The 25,231-nt window shown below is 61.6% G+C and overlaps 1 protein-coding gene across 1 annotated transcript; it reads right to left on the bottom strand.

Moving 5' to 3' along the window:
• Positions 1–10,535: 10,535 nt before the first annotated feature.
• On the bottom strand, positions 10,536–24,255 carry LOC111152563 (cathepsin H). The gene is made up of 12 exons (XM_022511040.1): positions 24,126–24,255; positions 20,471–20,502; positions 19,723–19,828; positions 19,209–19,279; positions 18,540–18,644; positions 16,403–16,489; positions 15,664–15,719; positions 14,566–14,647; positions 13,446–13,514; positions 12,497–12,603; positions 11,524–11,649; positions 10,536–10,901 (listed from the first exon to the last, which is right to left on the bottom strand). Exons 1-12 carry the CDS (start codon positions 24,214–24,216, stop codon positions 10,826–10,828), a joined length of 1,008 nt encoding a protein of 335 aa, XP_022366748.1. The 5' UTR covers positions 24,217–24,255; the 3' UTR covers positions 10,536–10,825.
• Positions 24,256–25,231: the final 976 nt, after the last annotated feature.

Below are 25,231 nucleotides of genomic sequence, written 5' to 3'. Positions count from 1 at the left end.
GACCTCCTGCCTAACCTACAGATTTGTGAGCAAAGAAAAGGCTCCAAATATTTCAGGTGACTCGTTTGGCTGCCGTGTGCTGCGCAGGGCTGGGTAACCGACAGTCCCGTCTGCCGGCCTCTCCTGGCTTGCCGTCCAGTCCCCTGTGACGGCTTGGCAGCACCGGGTCCTTCCCTGTCCCAGTGGGATCCCAGTCATCCTTGCTGGAATAGAGGTGCGTTGTGGATCCCTGGAGACGGGTCTGCCTTCCCCGCTGTCCTCTGGCCAGCATGGTCATCTACGGACTCAGCAACGTCGATCTGCTGTCACGGCGGCCTGCACCACCGTGCTGCCCTCACCCCCATCGTCCCGAGTGTGGTGGGATGCGCTGGCCAGAATGGGCTCTGCCTGAAAGGACCGCACGGCGCATGGTGGCAGCCTCTTGAGGGTGCACGCTGGGACCTTGGCGGAGGCGGGCTGCTCCCACACGCCGTGCAGAACGTTTGCCCCCAGTCCTGCAGCGTCAGACTCCGCTGGTCCGGAGGGCACGTCCTGCATGGGAGCCGGGGCTCTGGGAAGCAGAGGCAGCAAAGCTGGATGCTGGTGGGCGGCACTGGAGGGAGGCGCTGTCTCTGAGCCAGTGAGGGCCTCCTCATGCGTTTTTTCCGTTTTTTTTTTTTTTGTTTGTTTGTTTTTTTGTTTTCCAAAGATTTTATTTATTTATCTGACAGACAGAGATCACAAGCAGGCAGAGAGGCAGGCAGAGAGGGTTGGGGGGAAGGAGGCTTCCCGCTGAGCAGAGAGCCCGATGCGGGGCTCGATCCCAGGACCCTGAGATCATGACCTTAGCCGAAGGCAGAGGCTTTAACCCACTGAGCCACCCAGATGCCCCAAAAGCTTCCTCATGCTCTGAAGCTCATCTACGGCAGTAACCTTTGGTTTTTTTAGATCAATTGATGTTAGCGCGAGCAGCAGGGGCAGAGAAGACAGCATCTCAGGCAGACGCCCTCCTGAGCACAGAGCCCAGTGCGGGGCTCCCTCCCACAGCCCTGATATCAGGACCTGAGCTGAAACCAAGAGTTGGACCCTGAGCCGACTGAGCCCCCCAGGTGCCCCTACAGTGGCCTTTCTCTCCGCGTCTGAGTGGGGGATTCCTCTGAGCGGCGGCAGAGTGTCGCAGAGAAGGCTTAAGGTCTGTTGACAGTGAGTTTCTTCCCAGCCCCTGGGCCCTGTCTGAGAAACGAGCTTGCTTATCCCGATGGTCGATGGTCGTTTATTTCGGAGCGTGTCACATGCCCGCTGCGTGCCAGGCTGTGGCCCTGCCTCACGAAACCAGAGAGGACGGGGGAGAGGGACCTCCCTGAAAGACACGCCCACCCCAGTCTACACTCCCCAGGAAGGGAATGCAGTTCCGCGAGAGCCCGAGGAGACTCATGTTCCTCAGGAGGTCAGGGCGGGCTTCCCGGCGGAGGTGGTGCTGGGGGCTGAGATCTGGCGTGTGAAGAAGGGCTCCAGGGCGGGAGGGGCAGGGTGCCCGGAGGACGGAAATGCCGTGGGTGCGGTGGCGCCCAAGGAACAGGGCTGGGGTGCGGGACCTGGTGTCCTCTTCAGTCCAGGAGCAGCTGGGACAGCTTGAGGGGTTCAGGTGAGCCGAGGCGGCAGGGCTGGGGGGACTTGGATCTTGAGCAGCGGTGGGAGGCAGGAGAGGCGGCAGCTGTGCCTCTGGGAGCGGGGCTGGTTGGGGGCGTTTGGTGGTTGCGGTCAGTTTGGAGGTGAGGGTGTGGGGACCGGGGAGGGGAGGGGAGGGCAGAGGCAAGGTGACCGGGAGCAGAGCTGGGGCTGGGAGGGCGGCTGACTGACCTCGGCTGACCCCGTGGCGCCCCCTCCTGGAAGGGTCTCGGGTTCGTCCCTGACAGCAGCCTCACGCCAGTTGTGGTGGAGCCTGGAGAGGAAGTGGGGACATGGGGGGCTGCGTTTGGCTCCCCAGCCCCCGCCCTGGCGGGCTGCACAACGGGTGGTGCCGTGCAGGGCATGCTCGGGAGGGGCTGCAGGTGGAGGGACCTCCTGGGGATCCCTGGGCAGTGAAGCTGTGCGGCCCTTCCTGGGCAGTCGCTTTGCCCACTCTGAACCTTAGTCTCTTCGTCTGGGGAAGAGGGAGCGGCTGATGGTGCCTCCACAGACCCACGTGTCCCGCTGTGGACAGGTGAGTTGTGAATGTGATCAAGTAAAGCAGCGTCCCCATCCCACGGTGGGGGAGAGACTGAGCCCTGGAAGGTTCCGTCCTGTGGGAGTTGGCTCGGGGAAGGCGGGGGCAGGCTCCACAGGTGCCCCACTGGGAGGAAGGAGTTGCCACCATCCCAAAGACACCTGCAGGGTCCCAGGTCTAGTGTCCAGCCCCCGCGGGCTCCCCCGCCCACTCCCAGGGGTCACGAGAGCCGGGGGTCACTGCTGCCCAAGGGGGCTGGTGACGTGTGGGAGGCCAGGACCCGAATGGCTCCCATCCCGCAGGAGCGGCCGGGCGCGTGCGGGTCATTGTGCTGGCGTGGTTTACAACAAGTGCTTCCCAGGTGTTGGCGGGGCAGCCTTCCCTGTTCCCCGGTTCTTCCTCTCAAGAGGCAGCAAAGCGACCGGCCACCTGCTCCACGCTCGAGCCTCCCGACTCACCCCGTGAGACCCAGGCACCGCCTTCTGAGCTGTCTGCTCATGCAGCCTGCAGGAGGGCCGCGGCGTGGAGGCTGTGTGTCCGCCCAGAGGCTTGTGGGCCTCTCCCGGGCCACGAGCGACCCTGGAGGTGCATCAGTCACATGACCCAGACGGCTGCGAGTTCTTCCTCACTCCCATGGACAGTGGGGTGCAGGTCGTTCCAGAACTCTCCTTGGGGATGGTGCGGGGCCACAGCCCTCATGTGTATCAGGCAAGCAAGCTGACTGGTGCTGCTGACTGGTGCTACTGGTCCCAGCAGCCTCCCGAGGAAAGTCTGGTCGGGGGAATCCTTGAAAACAAAACCAGAGTCCAACTGTCTTGGTAAGTGAAGCCTGTTTCTATCGTGACACTTCGGATGTTGAGAATAATTAGGAAAATAGGATTCGAGGGGTGCCTGGGTGACATGGTTGGTGGTGTGTGTGACAGTTGGTCTTAGGGCTGTGAGTTTGAGCCCCATGTTGGGTGTAGAGATTACATAAAAAATAAGAAATCTTAAAAGAAAGGAGTCGACCAGACTTCCAGCTCTAGTACAAAGCTGTCATCATCAACACAGTACGGTACTGGCACAAAAACAGACACATAGATCAGTGGAACAGAACAGAGAGCCCAGAAATGGACCCTCAACTCTATGGTCAACTAATCTTCGACAAAGCAGGAAAGAATGTCCAATGGAAAAAAGACAGTCTCTTCAACAAATGGTGCTGGGAAAATTGGACGGTCACATGCAGAAGAATGACGTTGGACCATTTCCTTACACCACCCACAAAAATAGGCTCAAAATGGATGAAAGACCTCAATGTGAGAAAGGAATCCACCAAAATCCTTGAGGAGAACACAGGCAGCAACCTCTTCGACCTCAGCCGCAGCAACGTATTCCTAGGAACATCGCCAAAGGCGAGGGAAGCAAGGGCAAAAATGAACTACTGAGACTTCATCAAGATCAAAAGCTTTTGCACAGCAAAGGAAACAGTCAACAAAACCAAAACACAACTGACAGAATGGGAGAAGATATTTGCAAACGACATATCGGATAAAGGGCTAGTGTCCAGAATCTATAAGGAACTTATCAAACTCAACACCCAAAGAACAAAGAATCCAATCAAGAAATGGGCAGAAGACATGAACAGGCATTTCTGCAAAGAAGACATCCAGATGGCCAACAGACACATGAGAAAGTGCGCCACATCACTCGGCATCAGGGAAACACAAATCAAAACCACAATGAGATATCACTTCACACCAGTCAGAATGGCTAAAATTAACAAGTCAGGAAATGACAGGTGCTGGCAAGGATGCGGAGAAAGGGGAACCCTCCTACACTGTTGGTGGGAATGCGAGCTGGTGCAACCACTCTGGAAAACAGTGTGGAGGTTCCTCAAAAAGTTGAAAATAGAGCTACCCTATAACCCAGCAATTGCACTACTGGGTATTTACCCTAAAGATACAAACGTAGTGATCCGAAGGGGCACGTGCACCCGAATCTTTATAGCACCAATGTCCACAGTAGCCAAACTATGGGAAGAACCTAGATGTCCATCGACAGAGGAATGGATAAAGAAGATGTGGTATATATACACAGTGGAATACTACGCAGCCATCAAAAGAAATGAAATCTTGCCATTTGCGACGACGTGGGTGGAACTAGAGGGTGTCATGTGGAGTGACATAAGTCGGAGAAAGACAATGATCATGTGATCTCCCTGACATGAGGAATCGAGAAACAAGACTGGGTCATAGGGGAAGGGGGGGAAATGAAGCAAGATGAAACCAGAGAGAGAGACACAAACCTTAAGAGACAGTTAATCTCAGGAAACAGGGTTGCCAGAGTGGAGGGGGGCGGCAGGGATGGGGTGTCTGGATGGTGGAAATTGGGGGAGGGTGTGTGTGATGGTGAGTGCTGGGTGTTGTGTAAGACTGACAATTCACAGACCTGTACCCCTGAAACATAATAAATACATCATATGTTAATTAAAAAATAATTAAAAAGGAATTGAAAATGGGAAAGGAGAAATGAGAGATGGGGCGGATTCTGGTTTCAGACGTAGAGGCGATGAGCTTGGCAGGGCAGCCCCGAGCCAGCCTGACCTCTGTGAGGGTGCATGTAGGGAGGAGGGGAAGAGAGGCAGCCCCGGGGGCCCGGGGTGGGGGGGTGTGGGTGGGCCGTTGGGGGGCCCTGGGGCCTGTGTCTCCGGTGGGACCGGCCTGCACTCCCTCTTGTGGATGACTGCTCCAGCCTTCAGCACGAGCGAGGAGCGCTGCCCCCTCATGACCCCCTCGTGACCACCCTGCCCGGCTGTCCAGGAGTTCTAGAGGTTCTAGAGGTCGGTTCTCAAAATCAGACGAGACACTGATCTGCTGTGACCACGGATCTCTCCAGAGCCCAGGGCTGGGCCCATTTGGGGGGTGCCCGCACCGGTGGATGCTGGCACCCCAAATGTCCTAAAACGATGCCCCCCTCACTCCCAAGTCCTTGGGGCTTCGCTCAGCTCCTCCTGGTGGGGGATCTGCCCCAGGAGCCCTTCGATTCTGAGCGGGGGACAGCTGCCAGGGCCTCCTCCCTTCCCCTCTGAGTGTCCCCTTCTTTCTGCCACGAGCCTGCTTCAGGACCACACAGACCAGCCCTCTGGCTGTCCCTGACCCCGTCTTCTGGTCCCCCAGGAGGGCACCGCCAGGCGGACTGTGTCCCCCGCTCCCAGCACAGCTGCCGGCTTTACTGCCCAGGCGTGTGGGAGGCCGCGCAGGGTTTCCCAGAATCTTATGTGTTTGCACACTCGACGGAGCCGCTCTCGCCCAACGTTAGACTACTTCCTTGGAAATACCTGAGTCATCTACCGAGGACTGTGAAGAAAACAAGGATTTCTTCAATATCACCCTCCAGAAACGGCCCCAGAGCAGTCGGGGTTGTGGTGAGTCACAGGAGGAGGCCGGGCCCATGGCGGCAGCTGCTGCCCCATGGCCCGGCCGGGCACATCCCAGGGACGTGGCAGGACTGTGGAAGGTTTGAGGAATTCTTACGAAGGACCGTAAACCCTGGAAAGGCAGTAGAGCCCCAGGGCCGGGAACGGCGTGGGGGCTGGGCTCCTCACCTACTGATCTGTGACCGGGGAACGTTGCTGAACCAGCCTGTTCCTCAGTTTCCCCATCTAAAGATGGGTCCTGACAGAGGCCTGCTCACGGGGTCTGGCAGTGACCCTGGCAGCTGAGTGCGTCAGGGCTCAGGGCTGAGGGAAGCCGCTGTGTTCTGGAAGGGAGGGCCCACATCGGCCTCGTCCCAGGCCACACGCTGGCTGGTCCGGGGCCCTCAGACAAGGGCGACAGGGGAGGGAGTCCTGGTCCCCCCCTGCCTTTCCCGCTGTGCCTGGCCCCGGGTTAGGGGGCACCGGGACTTCCCTATAGCGGCGGACCCCCTCCCTCCCTGTCCCCCATGGTGGCCGTCCCCCAGGGGTCTTCGGCCCCGACCATCATCATCAGTCCCTGCGGACGGACAGATGCAGCTTCCAGCCCACACTCGTGTGTTGACTTAGCCGCAGCTGCCCGTTCTCTGCTGTTCGGAGCTAAAGACAACTATGAAAGGGTTAAACTGCGTTGGGAGTTGAAAACTGTCGGTGGGTGAAGTGGTGGCTTTGGGGCATCAGGGGAACCTTGCACTCAGCTTGACGGCGTGGAACCCTCGTGTGGCGGTTCCTGCTGGCGCCGGAGGACCCTGGGGTTGTCCCGACCAGAGGAGCTCATGGCCTTGTTCAAGTCTTAGTTCATAGGGCACCGGGAGCCCAGTTCTGAGGATGACTGTGGTGAGCATGTTGGCTGGCCCCGGGGTTTTAGGGAGGTCGGGCCCCTGCCCCGCTGCTGTTGTGGCTCTGAACCCGTAGCTGGAAACACCGTGGTCTGTGCTGTGCTCTCAGTGCTCACGACTCCCCCAAGTTCATCTGGGAACCTGATCCCTGATGTGAGGGCATTAGGAGGAAGCCTGTGGGGTGCCCGGGGTGTACTGGGGCCCACAGGGCAGCAGGACGTGGGCCCTTAACCCACCGTGCCGCCCCAGGACGCTGAGCAGGGCAGGTCTGTGGTGTTTGTAGTCGCCGCAGTGGATGAGCCGCCGGTTTGCTTGGAAACTCTTGAGCGATGCTGTGGCGTCTTTGAGAAAAAACACCGTGACCTTGAAAGGACAGGTTGTACGTCAACGGGGAGGGGAGAGCGAGCTCTTCTCTCCCATCTTACTGCGAACGGCGTGTGGTGCTGGTGGCTCGCAGACACTGCCCCGGAGCTGCTGGGACCCCACGGGCAAGGGGTGTCGTTCCCATTTCTGGGACTCAGAGTGGGACCCGGTTTGAATCCTGGCGCGTCATATTGTAGGTGTCGGGGTCGTGCTCTCACCTGCAAGGTTAGGGTGACAGTGAACCCCCGGGCGGGGGTTGTGTTTGTGGGTCATATGTGTGGCAGAGCATGTGGGTCCACGTCTGCTTCCGTCGGCCTGAGGTGGTCAAGGACACAGCTGAGCTGGGGTCGGAGCCCACCTACCCCGAGACCCATGCTGCGGCCTGCCGTCCTGTGTTCGGGTGACGGCCGTCCCGAGCAGGCCCCGTGCACCGTCCCGAATGCCGGCCGCTCCCGGCTGTGGGTGGGAGTGCGAGCTCCGTCTCTGGACCTCCCCCTGCACGTTTCCCGGGCCCAGACCACACATCCAGGGGCCACCAGGAGCCAGGCTGGTGGCCCCACGGGCGCGTAAACGTGGTGAGTGCGTCTGGACACTTACCAAGCATGGGGACTCACCCAGGCTGCCGCTGGCCACCCGCCCAGCAAGCCGGACCTGCCTGTCTGTTTTCCTGGGAATGTCGTCACTTTGGCACTGAAAATTGCCAGTCTTGGGAACGTCGCCGGTGCGGGCCGACTGGGGCGGTCGGTCAGCTGACACGGAAAGCAGGCAGGGCCCCCTCGAGGTAGGGCCCCTCAGTGCCCCAAGCGAGAGCCTGACAACCCAGAAGGAAGCTGCTTTGATTTGTGTACGCGTGTCCGTACGCATGTCCATCTGTGTCTCTCTCTCCCTCTCTCTCTCACACACACACACGTGCACGCACGTCTGGGGAGGGGGAGGGGCTCCACACTTTCAGGACTGGGGCCGCCCAGGGGCATCATCTCGGTCCCCAGAAGGGCAGCTTCTGTGCATGGACACTGCTGTCCGGAAGCAGGGGACTCAGAGGAGGTGGATGCCCGCCCCCTGCCCCCCTGTGCCCCTCCGCTCTCCCTGCACTATCCCTGCCCCCAGCCCCGGGAGCAGGTGTCCACGTGCTCGAGGTGGAGTTGCTTTGCAGGTGGCGCCCACTTGTTCTGAAGGGGAAGTTCCTCTGGTGACGAGCGTGGTGCGTCTCACGGATGCTGGGCGGATGCTCTCATGCCGCTTCCTCTCCCAGGACCACAGCTGGGGTCCCGGGCCACAGCCGCGGGTTCCCCTCTGCAGACTGGGCCACCTTGCCCACCGGAGGTCAGTGGGGGTTGTGTTATGGGAGCCCCCGCCCTGGGCTTTCCACACACTCCTCCCGTGGAGGGGAGTGTCCTCTCTGTCCTCCGTGGAGGCCCACTCATCCCTCCTCCCTCGGCTTGAATGTCTCCCATCCGCAGAGCCCCGGGGTCCTGGCGGTGGAGCCGGTGCCTGTCTCGGGGGCGTCCTGGGCAAACCCTCAAACACTCCTTCCGGACTGTGGTTTTCGATACCGTTCCCCTACCGTGAACCCCCCCTTCTCCCGCACACAGCGCACGTGAACTGCAGCAGAGGCACAGAGTTGTGCCAACGTCACCACGGTCTGATTCCAGAACATTCTCAGACCCCCCAAAGAGAGCCCAGGCCCAGAAGCAGTCCCTCCCCCGCCCTGCCTACCCCAGCCCCAGCAGCTACCAGTCTCCTTCCGTTTCCGCGGCTTTGCCTGTTCAGGACGTTTCACATGGATGGAATTAGACAGGACGTGGTCTTTCGTGCGTGGCTCCTTTGGCCGCGGGCAGTGTTTCCAGAATTCACCCTGAGGTAGCAGGTGTCAGCGGTCATTGCTCTGAATCGCAGCCCATCACACGCACAGACCTCATCTGTGTGTCTGCTTCAGGAGACGGACGCGTGCTTGTTCCCACGTCTCCGCAGTTACCAGCAGAGCCGCTCTGAGGACACGTGGACGCACTGTGGGGGGATGTGCTCTCCATCGTCCAAGTGGCATTGCTGGGCCACACGGTGAGACTGTTTTTACCTTTTTTTTTTTTTTTTTTTTTTAAGATTTTATCTATTCATTTGACAGACAAAGATCACAAGTAGGCAGAGAGGCAGGCGGAGAGAGGGAGAAGCAGGCTCCCCGCCGAGCAGAGAACCTGACGCGGAACTCGATCCCAGGGCCCTGAGATCATGACCTGAGCCGAAGGCAGAGGCTTTAACTCACTGAGCCACCCAGGCGCCCCTAAAAGTTTATTTTAAAGTAGAGTGGATGATGATTTAAGTCAGGTCACTGTTCCAGATAGTCCCCCAGTTTCCTAGCCCCTTTCACTGAGTACTAAAGGCCAGTTCGCCCACCTGCGTACACCCTGAGTTCTCATTCTGTGGCTCGGGGACACGGAGCTGCCGGTTCTTAGCTGGGGACGCTGTGCAGTGCGGACACCCGTCCCATCGCTCGTTCATCAAGTTTTCTTAACCATCTTGGCCTCATTCTCTCAGACAAATAGAAAAGTGTCAAACTATTTCACTGACATTTGTTTGGAAAAGCCCCAGAGGAGACTCCGCGGCGCTGTGCGGACCTCCCACGCGCGAATGCGGCGTCCGCTCGCCGATTCAAGCCCTGCCTTCGCTTCGAACAGCCCCGACGTTCTCTCCTACGCACACTTGTATTGGTTTTCTGGTGGGGACTCTTGGCCACTGGCTTTGTTGCAGTCGCGGGACATGTTTTTTTCTGGGTTTTGTTGACTTTCTGTGTTTTCTGTGTCTGGTCACCAGCGCCTTCTGGACTTCACCAGACACTCTTGGGTCTCTAAGCCACGGTGTCACACCGTCCACAGACGCCGGGTGGGTTTACCCCATGCTGCCACGGCCGGACCGTCCAGGTCGGTGTCAAGCACCCGCGCTGGTCGCGGGCCTGTGTCACACGTCTGCCTTCAGTGCTGCTGACCGAAGTCTAGGAGTCTACGTGTCAAGGGAACATGCCTGTGTTTCACACTCTTTGTCTTGTGTCGCCGTGTCTAATGTTACTGGAATTTCTAACAGATTAAAACCATACAGTTATTTTCTAAGTGAACCTTATCACAAAAACTTTTTTTTTTCTTTTCCAAATGTTGCTAAGCCTTTAGTTGTCCAGGAGGCCCGAGTGACACGAGAGCCTTCCCCTGTAGGGAACCATGACGTTTAGGACAAAGCAGAGCCCCAGCTCGGCCCGTGGACCCCGCTCCCGGAGCCCAGATGCCGCGGGGCCGCCTTCAGCATGGACGCCCAGAGCTCCCAGAAGGGAAGGGGTGGCGGGAGCTGGCAGGAGCGTCGGGCATGTTCAGGGGAGGGTTGGTGAGGACAGGGTGGGCAGTCCTGGGCGGAGGGCCTGTGTGTGGGGATGGAGGCCACGCGGGCAAGTCCGAGCTTCCAGGCTGATGCCTGGGTCTGGATCCTGACCGTCGAGCCTGGCACATCTCCCCCACCACCCCCCGGGGCGCAACTGGCCAAGCTGTCGGCACCAGCCTGCCCCTCCTCCCGGGCGTCTCTTGGTGGACAGTGACCCCTGCGCCCACACCATCCTTCCCGCCAGGCAGCCCCTGGATGCCGCCCTCCCAGGGGACAGGGGCCTGCAGGCCGGCCGGCCCGAGTCCCGTGGGAGCCCAGCACACACACAGGCCTGGCCTGGGGAGGAGTTCACCACGTGTTTATTGGATAAAGATCACAGAAACGATGGCCGTGAGCGCTCTCCACTCAGGAGAAGCGGTCCCTGTGGGAAGTCAGGTATATTCTCGGCCACGTGGGTTTGAGTGAGTTAAAGGCATGTTTAAGGCACAGCTGGCGGCCGCCTTCCCTCCGAAGCCGCGGGGAGGCTTGTTGCTGGGGGACGGGGCGACTCCTCTTCCTCATTTCCTCACGGCCTCTGGCCCCGCCTTCTTTCAGGGCAGGACTTCCACGTGGGCCCCCCCGCGCCGCTCACACCAGGGGGAGGGGGTAGGAGGCGCAGGCTGCCAGGCCACACATGTTCTTCCCGCGCTCGATGAGGAAGTACCTGGGCGGGCAGAGCAAGCTGGGGCCTGGCCGGGCTCCCTCCCGCTGTCCTCTCTGCGGGGCTCCGCTGCCCCCCAACCTGACTTCAGGGCTGAGGGCCAGGAAACCAATGGCCTCACTCGGAACAGCTTTCCCTCCCCTCCCTCTGGCTGCCATACTGTGTGCACTCCCACGGTCCCCACAGTTTACCGGGGCTCCCTCTCAGCCCCACGCGATGGCGCCCCTTGAGGGTGTGCACCAGGGTTCCCTGTTCCAGCCCCTGGCCCCGGGGTCCGCGGGAAACACGTGGCCTGATCTCGGCTGACCTGCCCTCCCAGCTGCCCGCTCCGTGCCGCAGGGCTGGCTCCGGGCTGAGCCGCTACAGTCCCGCCCACTGACCCTTCTGGGACAACGGACCCCGTTCCCGACACGGTATCGTTGGGATGTAGGGCCCAGGACAGGAGAAGGGCACGGCGGTGTCTCAGGTGTGGGGGTTCAGCCTTGGGCTCCTCCCCCAGGGCTCCATGGGGGGCCCGGCTGAACCCCGGCTCAGACGCCATGTCCCTAAGCGGGAGAAGACCCCCAGGCCCCCAGACCTGAGCGATGATGCCCCTCCCTGAGCGCGGGGCCCAGAAGCTGCTTACCCATTCATCCCCCACTGGGGACCCCAAGAGTTCTTCACGATCCAGTAGGGTATCCCGTTTTGCTCTCCGTACCCAACAGCCAAGACCGCGTGGTTTACTTTATCTGGAGTTTTATGACAGGAAGTGCTGGGAATGGGGAAGAGAAGAGGTGGGAGACACAGGAAGGAGGCTGCAGCCGGATGGCTCGGCCCCTCCCCCAGAGGTCCCCCGTCTCCCCACCCCAGGCTCTGAGGCGCTGAGTCCCAGCGCGGGGCCTGGGGGCGTGGAAGGTGGGGAGCCTGAGGTGCCAGACCCTGTCCTCGGGAAGCTGCGTCTGGTGGGGAGCAGTCTGGTGGAGGCCACCCATGTGGGGCAGTGACTGAGGGCTGAGGCGCCCCCAGGAGGGGGTCAGCGCAGCAGGAATGGGGGTCCCTGGGAGGGCCCCTCAGTGTGGCGGCAGCGGCCCATCGGGGGTGGGGGCTGTTTCCCTGGGAAATGGGCTCGGAGAAAGAAGGCCCCAATCGCCAGGGTCCCCCACCCAGCTGACTCTGGACCCTGGGGCGCAGGGGACGCGGGCGAGGCAGAGGCCGGCATGGCCAGAGAGCTCGGCGTGGAGGACGGACTGGCAGGGATGGCTCGAGGATACATGGGTGAGCGCACACTTCTGAGTGGCGGGTCTCAGGCAGCACGGGGACGGGGAGGACCCTCCGCGGGAGAGGCCTGGGACTCGGGGGCTGCACTCATGATGCGGGACAGGCGAGTGCCCGGCAAGCCCATTCCAGAACCGAGGTTGGAAAGCCCCCAGCCCTGACCGCGGGAGCGGCTCCTCGGTCCTCCCGCCCTCCCACCTGCTCCTCTCAACGGAGGTGGCTGCGGCCCTGCAGGCTGGGTCCTCCCGCCCTCCTCGCCTGGCCAGGCGGCTGTGGGGTCAACATGAGCAGTGTGGGGGGCTAGCCCTGCCCAGCCCAGGGTCGCCGTAGGGACCCCGGCTCACCTGGAGTAGACGCCTTTCCTGTACATCATAAAGTCACTGGTGACCTCGAAGGCGAAGCTCACGGGGTTGTATAGGGCCACGGCCTCCACCATGGCCTCCTCATCATTCTGTGGACACAGCCCCGTCACCACTGTCCCCGCCACCGCTGCCCCCGCCCCCAAGAACGGCCCTTTGCCCTGAGGCAGGGATGGGCGCCCAGAAGGAAGGGAGAGAGGGCTGTGTCCACCGGGCAGCCACCCCCTCCTCACAGCAGGTGCGGGGCGGTGTGGAGTGGACAGGCTCCTCTGGGTTCCTTATGTGGCTACGGGACCCTCCTCCGAAACCTGGCTCCCCCGTGACCTCCCCCTGCCGTGCCGGTCTGCAGGCCCTCTCTTCCCAGAGACACCCCTGCCCCCACAGAGCCCCCTGTGGTCCCCCCGCCCTGCCCCCAACATCCCTGCCCCCACAGAGTCAGCAAAATCGACCAATCTGTCCCCCTGGCGGCGTCCTAGACGGAAGCCAGCCTCGTGGAGTGCAGCCGCGCTTGCTGACCACCCCGTCATGCGGGAGCTGTGAACGCCACACTTGGGGCTGTTCGTTAGCAGCGTAACTGTGTGCATTCACACGCGATGAGTTTGCATCCAGTCCCTTCCACACACGCTGACATCACACAGGTGTTCACACCCTTCCCCACGGGGCGGGCCCTGCTGCTTGCATTTCACAAGGGAAAAAAGGGACCTGACCGGAGCCCTGCCCAGGCTCAGGTCTGAGCCCGAGGGCCGGGTGCTCGCCCTGCACTCTGTCCTCCCACCTGCTGCCTCGGGACGCCACAGTCGTCCAAGACCTTCCAGTCCCGTGCCCTGCCGCTGGGACAGGCCGCCCTGCCGCGCCTACTGGCCATCCGACAGCAGTGGACGCCGGGCTCCTCGTGGGAGCACATGACCCATCACAGGGAAGGCGCGTTACTCACGATGGTGATGTTGGCCACATCCTTCACGAAAGCGATAGCCTTGCTGGGCTGGAACTTGCAGTCACTGTCCTGTTCGGGGAGCACAAGTCAGGGAGGCTTGGCCCCGGGCTGAGACCTCGGGCCTACCCCGTGCCGTCTGGTGATGTCGGCGGAGCCAAAGTGCTGAGTGCGGGGCCAGGAGATGGGGTCACTCGAAAGGGAGTCAGAGTCATCCTTGTTCTCAAGCGCTCACAGGGATGACATGGCCTGGCTCTGGCTCCTGTGGAGGGGGGCTCGCGGAGCCTGGGGGACCTGGTGAGAACCGTAGGTGGGTGGGAGCCTGCCTGGTGGGGGAAGGGAGCACTAGTCTCGGGGTGCAGATGTGCGCAGACACAAGGCAGGTGCAGAGCAGGTACACAGGGGCAAGAGGATGTGCTCCCGAGACAGGAGAGAAGGTGGGGATGGAGAGAGGCATGACCTGGTGTCTGTGAGTGAGCCAGCAGCTGGGCTGGAACCCAGGATTTATGGGGGGGCTGCACAAGGCAGGTGAGTGGTCAGAGCAAGGTCCGGGAGACCAAGTGGCGGCCCCGGGAGAGCGGGATGAAGGAGGCAGGGTCACGGACGGGCCAAAGGAGCAGGTGTGGGGTCTCTGATGGCTGACGGGCAGAACTCAAGGGAGGGTCTGGACCACCCCAGACTGTGGCCAGCAGGTTCTGTGGGGGCTGGTGGGGCTCATTAGCAAGGGGAAATGCTGGTGGAACCATGGATTTGGGGGGAGAGACAGGGTCGTGGACAGGCCGGGGTGAGGCGACAACAGGCCTGGGACAGAGAGGGTGCAGGTGCTGGAAGGCATGGTCAGCGTGAGAGTGACCGCACGGGCAGTGCTGATGGATGGGGAGGGCAGTGGACGCTGGTCCCTCGGTGCACCTGGCAGGAGGGCACCTGGGAGAACGGGAGCCACAGGTGGACGGGAGGCCGCAGGGCTGGTGAGGGGTTGTGCTCCAGCGAGCCAAGGAGGCGAAGAGCGAAGGAGGGGATGGTTCTGGTGGGAGGGGCCGTGCTGCAGCTCACGGGGACGAGCAAGACGGGGCTGGGCAGCCCCGCAGGCCAAGGCCGTGACGCCGCAGCTGTCCGGGATTACCTGGCCCTTGTAGGGGTAGCTGTCTTCCCCCATGATGCCCTTGTTGTAGCGGATGTACTCGAAGGCCTGGCTGGGGAGACCCCTGCAGGAAGCACAGACATGCCCCCTGTTGGCCCCAGTCGTGGCGGCTGCAGGGGCGGGAGGCCTCGACTGGGCCGCACCCCACAGACCTGCGAGAGACACTGCAGTTTCTGGGTGGCTGCATGGACCCGCCCAGCAACGGGGATTCACCACCACTGAGCCCCCACTGGGCCCCGACCAGCAGGCGCTCGACAGACATGACTGCCGACCCCTCACGTCCACCCTGCGGGGCCGGTGCCGTCATTTCTTGGGGCTCAAAAAGGCTGAACGACTTGCCCAGGGCCACTCAGTGGAAGCCAGAATCCGCGCATGGCTGTCCGGCCACAGCTCCTGGCACCCCGGACTCCTGCGCCGGCTCCCAGCACCCAGCACCGTGACCCAGGGCGCACGGTTTCCGGTCTCTGTGGCCAGCCAGCATGTCCGGTCCTTGCGCTCAGCTGGCTGCCGCATCCCCAGGGCCCAGCTACGCAGCAGGTGCTCATGGAGCCAGGGCGCCCCTTCCCCGGACTGGGCCACGGGGGCTGAGGGGCTGAGTCCGGGAGGGGTGGGCTGGGTGTGTGCGTGGGCCAGGATACAGCCCCAGACTCCAGCCACGCGAGCAGGGAAATCCCCGCGACCGTTTTAGGAACGGGCCAGGAAAGCATGTGCAGTGAAGACAGGCCTTCAGGCACGAACACATCACCACCCCGACAGAAAGGTCCCTCACAGCCCGGGCCGGGCTAGCTTAGAGCTCCGCACGAGCGGGAAGGCCAGCCAGACACCTGTGTGTGGATCTGGCCGCGGGCCCTGGGGGTGGACAAGGCCGCCTGCACGGGGGTGAGGGGGGGACACCGGTGGGGGGAGGGTGGAGTTGGGGACCACAGCTCGGCCCCATTCTGGCTATGGGACCCCAGGCAGGTGAGGGGACCACTTTGGGGCAGCAGGGCGGGGCCGCGATGGGGTGGGTCTGTGGCTGGATGGGACGGGGCCGATCCGTGGGCAGGAATGGGGCTCTGGCCACCCCCAGTCGGGACGCACCCTTGGCAACCGTGATTGTTGAAGTCCTGGGCACAGTCCACCAGCTGCTGCTCCGCCTGCGGGGCGCACGGGGGCCATGAGCGGGGGCTCGGGCACTGGGCGCTGAGCCGTCCCTGCAGGCACGCGCCCGGCCCTGACGGCACCGTGTCAAGATGCCAGAGGTCAGGGCCCCGAGGACGACTCCGCGGCCATGGTGTGGCGGGAGGGGCTCAGTGGCGGTGAGGGCTCAGCCGGCCTCCGTGTCGAGTGCTGCCAGTTGTGGGGCATGGGGGGAGGCTCTTGTGCCCAGGGAGGCCGGGGCGGGGGTGGCAGCAGACAGGCCCAGCGGAAGACCCTGCTCTGCCTCCCCTCACAGCCCTCGCCCACCACCTTCCCTTGCTCTGGGGTCAGCAGCTGGACACAAAGCCCCAGCCCCTCTCACAGGGCAGCGGGGGCAGGGCACAGCTCCTAGAGGCCTGACTGCTGGGCTCTGCTCTCTCAAGGCCCCAGGGGCCCAACATGGACCTGCTTGACCCCTCAGAAGTGAGCCCTGGGCTGCCCCCTCAACGGCCTCGTCTGTTTGCAGGAAAGCGTGCGCTCTGTTCACAGGCCGAGCAGCCACGAGGCAGGGGCGCCTGATGTCTGCTGAAACGGCCTCCCTGCCTGAAGCCCTGAAGGAGCCCGAGGGCCCACCTGGCCCTGTCAGGCATGGGGGCAGAGCAGCGAGCGCGGCAGGTGACCCCAGTGCCAGACTGCTTACCAGAGACAGCAGCTTCCCAGTCTGGATGGCGATGGCGGACTCCAGGGCCCCCGTGGTGGAGAACGTCCAGCAGCTGCCACAGGCGCCCTAGAGAGGCCAGGGTCAGGGCTGGGTTGGTCGTGGGGACACCAGGACGCAGGCCTGGGAGAGCCCCAGGCTCCCGTCCACACGTGGGCCTGTGCGGCCAGGGCCCTCCGTGTGATGGCTGAGGTGACCTGCTTCACCAGCGCCCACCCCGTCCTGGCCCCGCGCGGACCAAGCCCAGCGCCCGTCCTGGGGGCTGCCGGCTTTCCTTCTGGGTCTGAACGTTATGTTGGCTCCTCTTCTCCCCAAGGTTGCTCGGAAGGACTCACTCATCGAGTCCTGTTCCCAGAGCTGTCTCTGCCACTGCCCCTGCACCAACCTCATCCCACCTGCACCTCCTCAAGCCCGACACCTGCCTTGGCCGGGCCCACCCTCCTCCTGCCACCGTCCAGGGCCAGGCTCTGGACGTGAGGGTGGGGCGCCAGAGCCCACCTGCCCGGCTCCGGTCACTGCTCTGCCGCGTGCCAGCTGTGCAAGCCAGGGGGTCCCCTCCCGCCTCCCACCCTCTGCTCCATCATCTGGAAAACGGGGCCACGTGCCTGCCTCCCAGAGCCATTGGAGGCCCAGATGCGGTCCTGCCCACTCATCGTCTCTTCTCCCCGCTCCGTTCTGCCTCCCGAATCCCGACACCACAGCCCTTCCCTGCCTCAGGAGGTTAGTGTTCTCAGCCTGCTGGCCTCCCTCCTGGCCTCTTTGTCAGCACGGGGACAAGCCTGTGCCAGGGTCTCGGAGCGGTCAAGCCGTGGGCCCGGCCCGGCCGAAGGACGCAGAGCAGGCCGAGTGCCTGGCACTGGACTGGGAGCAGAGCCCCCTGCCGGAGTCCCCTGTGTCCTGTCTGCTGGACGCTGGGCCACCCCTCACCCTCCTTTGCTCCCGTGACATGAGAAGTCCCCGAGGGCCTGCCAGGCTGACATGGGATCCCGATGCCCTGTGTGCACCTGCATGGTGGCCACGGCAAGATGCCCCACGGGCCTCTGTCCAGCCCCTGCCCCCGGGTGGCCCCTGGGAACATTCCTGACGGACATCCCTGCCTCCCTGCCAAGCAGTGAGCAGGCTCAGGCTTCCTCACTGAAAACCACTGCTTTAAAGTGTTGCGGGATCCCTGGGGCGCCGGGGGGCTTGGTCAGTTACGTGGCTGACTCCTGATTTCAGCTCAGGTCATGATCTCAGGGTTGTGAGATGGAGCCCCGGTCAGGCTCCCCACTCAGCAGGAGTCTGCTTGGGATTCTCCCTCTCTCCCAAATAAATAAAATCTTAAACAAAAAACCCCAAAAAACTGTCCTGAGATTCTTAAATGGTCTAAAAACTATGGCTGGGTAATGTGGGAGAGGGCGGCTCTGTCCTGCCCCAGATGCTGGGAGGGGTCATTCACTGTGGCTCCGGTGCTGGTGTAAGCGTCCAGCTCTCTCGCGGGCTCGAGGAAACCCCGAGCCTGGGAGGATAGGACACTGTGCCCCGGCTTGAAGGTCAAGGAGAACATACTTCTCGGGGAGACTTTCAGTGGGAAGTCCAGTGTTTCCAGGAGGGTTAACCTTCACCTCGCATTTTCTGGGGCTGAGAGGATGGCGGTGTTCTGGAGAAGGCCGCTGCCCTCTGCCTTCTAGGGGAGGGACACAGTGGGCAGGGGGCAGCTGGGGGCGCTGAGACCGAGAACAGAGCCAGCCGCTTGGTCTGCAGTCTGTGGGTGCAGAACATGGGACACACGCTGCTCCCTGCGGCCATAGCGCATCTCAACGGCGGGCGTCTCCTTCCAGAGGGAAGCCACTGGGAGGGGCCTGGGGCCTCACCTCTGACGGGCACAGGGAGGAGGACGTTTCGGGTGACGCTGAGACCGGGGGCCAGAGGGAATGGCGAGCACGGGGGTGCAGGTGAGCTGTAGTCCAATAAGGGGGGTGTCTCTTCCCCCAGAGCATGGGGCTAAAACCTCCCACCTTGCCGAGGCAGCAGCAGGCGGAGGGATGACGAGGGAAGGCAGTCGGGGGTCTTCGCCTCCCGCTGTGTGGTCTGCGAACGTGGCTATTTTACGGGGAAGGACCAGGGTGGCTGCCCTCACCTGATTTTTCACTGGCGACACGAACTTTCCTTTCTTCCTCCAGTCCACGGAGGGCGGGTAGGGACCCCTCCCCCGAAGGTAGTTACCTCTGGTGGCGGAGCAGTTCTGGAAGGACCAAATACAATTTCAGGGGAACGAAAACTGTTTTGACAGAAAAGTGTGCAACTAAAACGGAGCCATCACGAGAGCATCGGAGAGCCCGTGGCTCTAAGAACCACTGAGCCCCCACCTGCCGGGTCAGATGCTCTGGGAGCCCCACTTGGGGCTGAGGGCCGGGAGCCAGATTTGACGAGTCAGAAAACATTCACCCGCTTGATTTTAACCTCACACAAACAGCGAGTGACTGTAGCAGGACTACTCCCGCACGGTATTTACGGTGGATTTGCCCTAAAAGGCTACCTGTCGTTCACCTGAAATTCACTTCTGTTTCGGAAATTGTTTTAATTGTGCATCTGTATTTTCTTCCGCCACCCTAAGTTTGGGGCACCCGTGGCTGAGGCCAGGGCCGTGGACTGAGGAACCGCGGGGAGCCGCCTCTGGCCCCCCAAGAACCCGGGCCCCCCTGAAGCCGGGCGGGACGCCGTCTGGCTGGAAGCCGGGCGGACTCTGAACTTGTCCCAAAGGTCCGAGTGGAAAGAGCCAGATCTGCTCGCAGGGAATGACACCCACCTGAGGCTCCGACCAAAGGTACTTGCTTTCTATTTCCGCAAAGCTCAGGTCTGAAAACTGGTTCAGCCCCACTGAAAAAGAGAAGGAAAAACAAAAAAACCGGAAGAGGAAAAGAGGCGCTCAGTGAGGCCGTCCTGAAGAAACAGGGAAAACCAAGAACGCCCAGGCCGACCTGTGTCCTACTTCCAGCTGCGGCCCCGGCCCCCTCACAGGTCTTACACGGAATTTAACGAGCGTGCCAAGGCCAGTGCTCTCTGGGCTTCAGAAGTACACGCGGCGGGGCTGGTCCAGGGTGTCCTGTGAACTCCGCCACCGCCCAGAGCCCTACCAGCTACACTGAGCCTCAGAGGAGAGCAGCGGGGCCAGAGCCAAGGTCAGCTCGGGCCAGCCTCCGGCCGGGGCTCTGACCGTCCCTCCACCCTAAGTCCCTGGCGCGCCCGCAGTCACGGCTGGTGTCCTTCCAGCTCTGAGACGCGGCCACGAGGAGCCCGGAGGAAGGGCAAGCCCACGGTACTTTTAAACGTGTGGTTCCCAGCGTTGTGGGCCCTTATCCTCCTCCAGTTGCCGACAAAGGTCTGTAGCCTGTGCTGGTACTCCTCTGAGCTGTATTTCTTTTGGTGCTAAAACAGAACACAGCAGTGGTAAGTCGCGGAAGCGAGGTCCAGCTCACCGGGAGACAGTGCGTTCTCTAAGAGGAGGGACGGAGGCGCTCCTTCCGGCCCGGTTCTGGAGCCCAAGCCGCGTCAGGACGCAGGACACGGTGGCGGGTCTCGGCTGCGGAAGTCAGGCGGTTACAAAGCCCACGCCTGCCTCCGGGGACCCGCGGGCAGCCGGCACCACGACACCATGCACGCAGGTGCCCGTGGTCGCCCGGCGGTCCCACAGCCCCTGGTGGAGAGACATATGCCAAGTGCAGGCCACGTCGGGGCGCGGCTCCGCTCTCCGGCGAAACCCCCTTTTGCGAAAGCACATGCACCCGTGTCCTCCAGCTAATTCCGCGCCAGCATGCGGTGTCCCTGAATACAAAGTATGGACGCGGATCCCAGGCCGGGAAGGCTGCTGGCCGGCTTCATCACCAGGGACAACGGTCCGGAGGGCGCCGACCTAACCGGACCCTGCCCGCTCGGGCCAAGTCCCGGTCCCCAAAGCCCTAGGGCCGTGCGGTGGGAAAAAAGCCTTCCCCCCACCTCCAATCCGGCCCCGTCGGGTCCGACAGTGTGCAACGGGGCATGAAAACCATCAGGAGGAAGCGGAGCACTGACCTGCGCCATCCATGACTTAAAGTGAACTTTCTCTGTGAAAAAAAAGAGAAAAGAAGAACGAAATGAGGCCGGGGTGCCTGGCCACGAAATGGGACCTTCCGCCAAGCAGGCACCTTGGAGCCGATTTGCATTTCAGGAAACGGGGCGACGCGGAAGGTACTGAAAACGGCGTCATCTGGTGTAGAACGCAGGGGGGCCCGGCCGTCCCGCGGGGGCGGCAGGAGCGAAGATGACTACGGACAGCAGGCCGGGGGGGCCCCCAACGCCCCGCATCCTCGTCTACTGCTGCTCACGCGACGGCGCCCGGACAGTTCAAATTCACTGAAGTGTGTGTTCAACAACCGTGTAGTTTTCTGTATGATCTATTTCAGTACAGAGTCAGTTTAAACACCTAACCCCTGAGGGTCCGCATATTTCTTCTTCAAGGGACAGATAACAAGTACTTGGACTTCCCGGTGTCCGCTGTCGCGACCCTCTGTCCCAGCAGAGAGACGGGTTGCACAGTGGGCTGGCCGGCCGCTTATGGAAGGGCCCCTGGTTACCTGCCCTTGTGTAGGTCTGACTTATCTAAAACTTCATGCTCAATTTCAACGGCCACAAAGAATGTACTCCAGCTTACGGAAACACTGTCATTTTAATTAAAAATTAAAAAAAAATTTTTAAGTAGGTTCCACACCCACCATGGGGCTTGAACTCACGATCCTAAGATTAAGAGTCGTGTGCTGTACTGACTGAGCCCGGCACACACCCCCTAAACACTGTCACTTTAAAATAAGACGGCCACATCCTCCTCTTAAAGCCAGCCGGGGGAGCCCGGGCCCCTGCTCCGACACCCACCGTCAGGAACACGGACATCAGGGAGCGCGCGTTCACACCTGGGCCCGGCTTCCCTTTCACACAAACACAGGGGCAAAAAGCAGACACTGAAATTATTCTTACTTCCTGCGAGTCACGCATCTCTGAACATTGTATGAATTCGTCCTGAATTGAGTAACCGTCGTGAACACCCCGGCTGATTAAAGTATTTCAGTATATTCCACGTTATGAAAAGTAATGGTCAAACGTAAAAAGGAAACTTGTATCAGGAACGCATCCCTGGGGCCTGGGGGGCTCTGTCGGCTGAGCGTCTGACTCCGTTCTGGCTCAGGTCCCGATGTCAGGGTCATGGAGTCGAGGTCAGCCTCATGCTCAGTGTGGAGTCTGCTTGGGAGTTTCTCTCTCCCTTTGCCTCTGGCCCTCCCCCGTCCCCCCCATACTCTCTTTCTAAAATAAAGAAATAAATCTTTAAAAGAAGAAAACAGTGCATCTTTTAATAAGGCCAACGTGACTTTATGACTAAACCTTCACAGATGTACAGATTCATGGTGAATATTTCCTATTTTTTTAATGCGTCAGAATTAATTCTGGTCTTTGTCTTTTTTTTTTTTTTTTTAAGATTTATTTGAGAGAGAGAGAGCACACGCGAGCGTGCGCGCATGAATGAGGGGGAGGGGAGGGTCAGCGGGAGAAGCAGGCTCCCCGCTGAGCAGGAAGCCCAGTCCCAGGACCCCGGCATCATGACCTGAGCTGAAGGCAGACGCTTCACGGAGCCACCAGGCACCCCAGTCTTTGTTTTTTGCAGGTCAAAGGACAAATTACTTCTTGCTTCCGGGAACGGGAGGTGATTTTTAGAGCAAGTTTTCTCAATTCCTACGCCTCGAGCACATGACACCCTGAAACCCCATCAGCTGATCCCTCGGGGAGGTCCTCTCTCTCATTTTCAGTTTCCTTGAAGAACCGACCACAGTTTCGAAGACTATCACCGTCTGTCTTTCTTGCTGCCTCTGACGTGCTTAGAACCACGCACTCAGATTTAGGAGGAAAGAGAGGCACAGAGCAGGTTTAGCAGAGGATGTTTGTGAAGGGGCTGGACACGAATCCCCTCTCTGTGTCCACAGTCACTTGGAGTCTCTGTGTTTCCCCGGGGCCACCCCTGCTCCCCAGGCTGGAGTTCATGCACTCAGCACTCTGATTTCCCTTTGCGGGTCACACATCCATCCTGGGAACCAAGCTGCATCCGTTCACCCTGGGAAAGAAAGGCCCTACCCAGAGTACGATCCTCTGGAGATCGTAGGGTCCCTAATCCCGGTTACCGGGCCCTGCCGCAGCCGATGGCTGCAGAGGAGGACAGACCTCAACCCAGCGGGATTTCAGGCAACCGGCCAGCCTTCACCTCTGGGATATTTCAAAAGCCACAAGCAGATGACAAGCCCGGACTATTTCTCATTCACAGGAGGTCAGTGGAAGAAAGAGCCGAGATGCTCCTGAACTGGGCCAGAAGGATCTGCTGGTGGCCCAGGGCCCCCGGCCTCAGACAGACCCACTTCAGATCCACGGGAACTTCTGGAAGGAGGATATTTGTGGATGCCTGGTCTGGGGGACTGTGTGGGCAGCGTGGAGAACGGGGTCGGCAAACAATGGCAAGCCGAAAAATGGTTTTCTTTATACTTTCAAAAGATGGAGGAAAACAGAACATTTGGTGAGACCAGAGAACAACCTGCCTTGAAATATCAGGGTCCACAAACACAGGGTTAGCGGAAACGGCCTCGCTCCCTGGTTTGCACTCTCTGTGGCTGCTCTCAATGCGCAGGTGGGGAGCTGCTACACACCCCGCGTGGCCCAGAAAGCAGACAATGCTGACCATGGCCCAGCCAGAGAAGGTTCCCCGGAGCCCTGCTCTGGAGTCAGGATACCTTTGGTGCCGACACACCCGGGGTGAAGCTGGGGCACTGGGTTTACCTTAGGTTGGGCCCGGCCTGGAGCTGCCTGCCTCCTGCCCCCCAGGAGTCTGCAAGACTGGGCACCTTTCTTGTACCAATGAGTGGGGGGAAGGGGATTCTGAACCTCAGTGACCTTCGTCCTGTCCGCAGGCTGTTCTCTGACAAGCCTCGTTGGTGCCCAGGGTGAGTAGGGTGGTGGTCTTATGAGCTCAGAGCCTGCGGGTGGGGGCCGAAGGTGGGCAGCAGCTGGGAAGGAGGAAGACCCACAGGGCAGAGCTTCCACGCTGGGGGGGGGGTGCCTAGACCCCAGCAGGGGAAGGGGTGCAGGGACACCTGGACCGGACAGGGTGCAGGTGGCTCGCAGGGGACTCCTGGTGTCTGAACTCACCCAGGGGCACTTGGGAAAACGCCCTCAGAACAGATGTGGCTCCTGCAACAGGCCAGACAACCCATTTCACAGAAAAACTCTGGCGGCGCCCATGGGGATCCCCAGGGACCTGCCCGAAAGGCTGGAAAGCCCCTGCTCACCCTGGCAGGGGGCATCAAAGCCCTCTATGTCCCCAGGCTGCCCGAGGACGCAGCGGGGGCTGCGGGCTTCTCTGGCATTCCAGGCCCTGCAGCCGCCTGCGCCGGTGGGACCCCGGCCCCCCTCACCTCCCCCCATCCCGCCCCCCCTTCCTCCGGTCATGCAAGACGCCGACGGACACCTCCCCCTCCTCCCGACCCCTCCTGTAAGGCGGCTCACCCTCCCGGGTCCCCACGCGCGGAGGCCCCTGTCCTGGGGCCGCGGAAAGGCCCTGCCCCGCTGCGCGCAGCCGGGTGACCCCCACCCCGCAATCCTCCAAGGACCGAGCCGCCCGGCTAGGCCCTTTTCCCGCGGCGCCCCCTCCCCGTACCTAAGGAGCTCGCGTAGACGTCGGTGGCGCCGCAGGCCGGGGGTCCCAGGAGCCCCGCGGCCGCGCACAGCAGCGGCAACACGACCCACATCCTGGCGGCTCCGCCCGCGGACTGGCTGCGAGCGCCGGGAGCCAGGCCGAGGCGGCTGCGGGGGCGGGGCTGCGGGGGCGGGGCTCCGCGGCTGCGGGGGCGGGGACGGAACTCCGGGGGCGGGGCTCCGCGGCTGCGGGGGCGGGGCTGCGGGGGCGGGGCTGGGCTCTCGGACACACCTGCGCGCGGGGCCTCACCTGTGCTCAGCCACCGGCTCCTGCTGCGGTGCCAGGAAAGCGCGCCGCGGGCTGGCCCGGGTGCCGCGGGGGCGGTCACGGCCTGACCTCGCTCTCTCCCTGCACGCCGCGACCCCGACCCCCGGAGCCCCCTCTCCCTGCCCGCCTTGGCCCCGTCCCCGGTGTCGCCCTCTCCCTTCCCGCTCCAACCCCCGGAGCCCCCCTCTCCCTGCCTGCCCCCGCCCCCACCCCCGAGCCCCCATCTCTGGTCCTCCTTAAGCACGTTCCTCTTGTCCCTTGTCCCTTGCGCCTTGGCATGAACTTACAGGTAGAGGAAGGAGACGGCCGGTTTTTTGGTGAGGCGCCCCCTGAGCCACCCCCGCAACAGGCATCTTAGTCTTTCTGATGAGAAAGTCCTATGATCGGCTTCGGGGCTGTCGGGCAAATCTGCAGAAAGGAGGAAGACCATGTACGGGTTGGCGTGTGACAGAAACAGAGGAGGAACCAACACTTCAGGCTAAGGGCGCCAGTCCTGTGGTTGCTGGGTGGGGGGTGGGGGGTGGGGCGTTCAGACCACCTGCAGCCGAACACCCAGGGCCCGATGTTCACCGACATCCTCACCAAGCAGAGTGCAGGTGGCTGACCCCTCACCCCCACTCCCATTTTGCAGATGGGGAAACTGAGGCTCCAGAGCCCATGGTAACTGATGCTGGAAACAAGCAGGGAGCTCCCTCGGGGCCGCGACCTCACATAGACACTCTGCTAAGGGCAAAAGGCAATCTTAGCTTAACATTATCATGACTCCACAGGGGCCTGTGAGTCTACTTTAAATAGAGAGA

Source organism: Enhydra lutris, unplaced genomic scaffold (genome assembly GCF_002288905.1).
Source record: "Enhydra lutris kenyoni isolate GAN:26980312 unplaced genomic scaffold, ASM228890v2 scaffoldscaffold29, whole genome shotgun sequence".
Classification (NCBI taxonomy): domain Eukaryota; kingdom Metazoa; phylum Chordata; class Mammalia; order Carnivora; family Mustelidae; genus Enhydra; species Enhydra lutris.
Note: the sequence above shows the minus strand (reverse complement) of the source record. Positions and strands in the feature narration are given on the sequence as shown.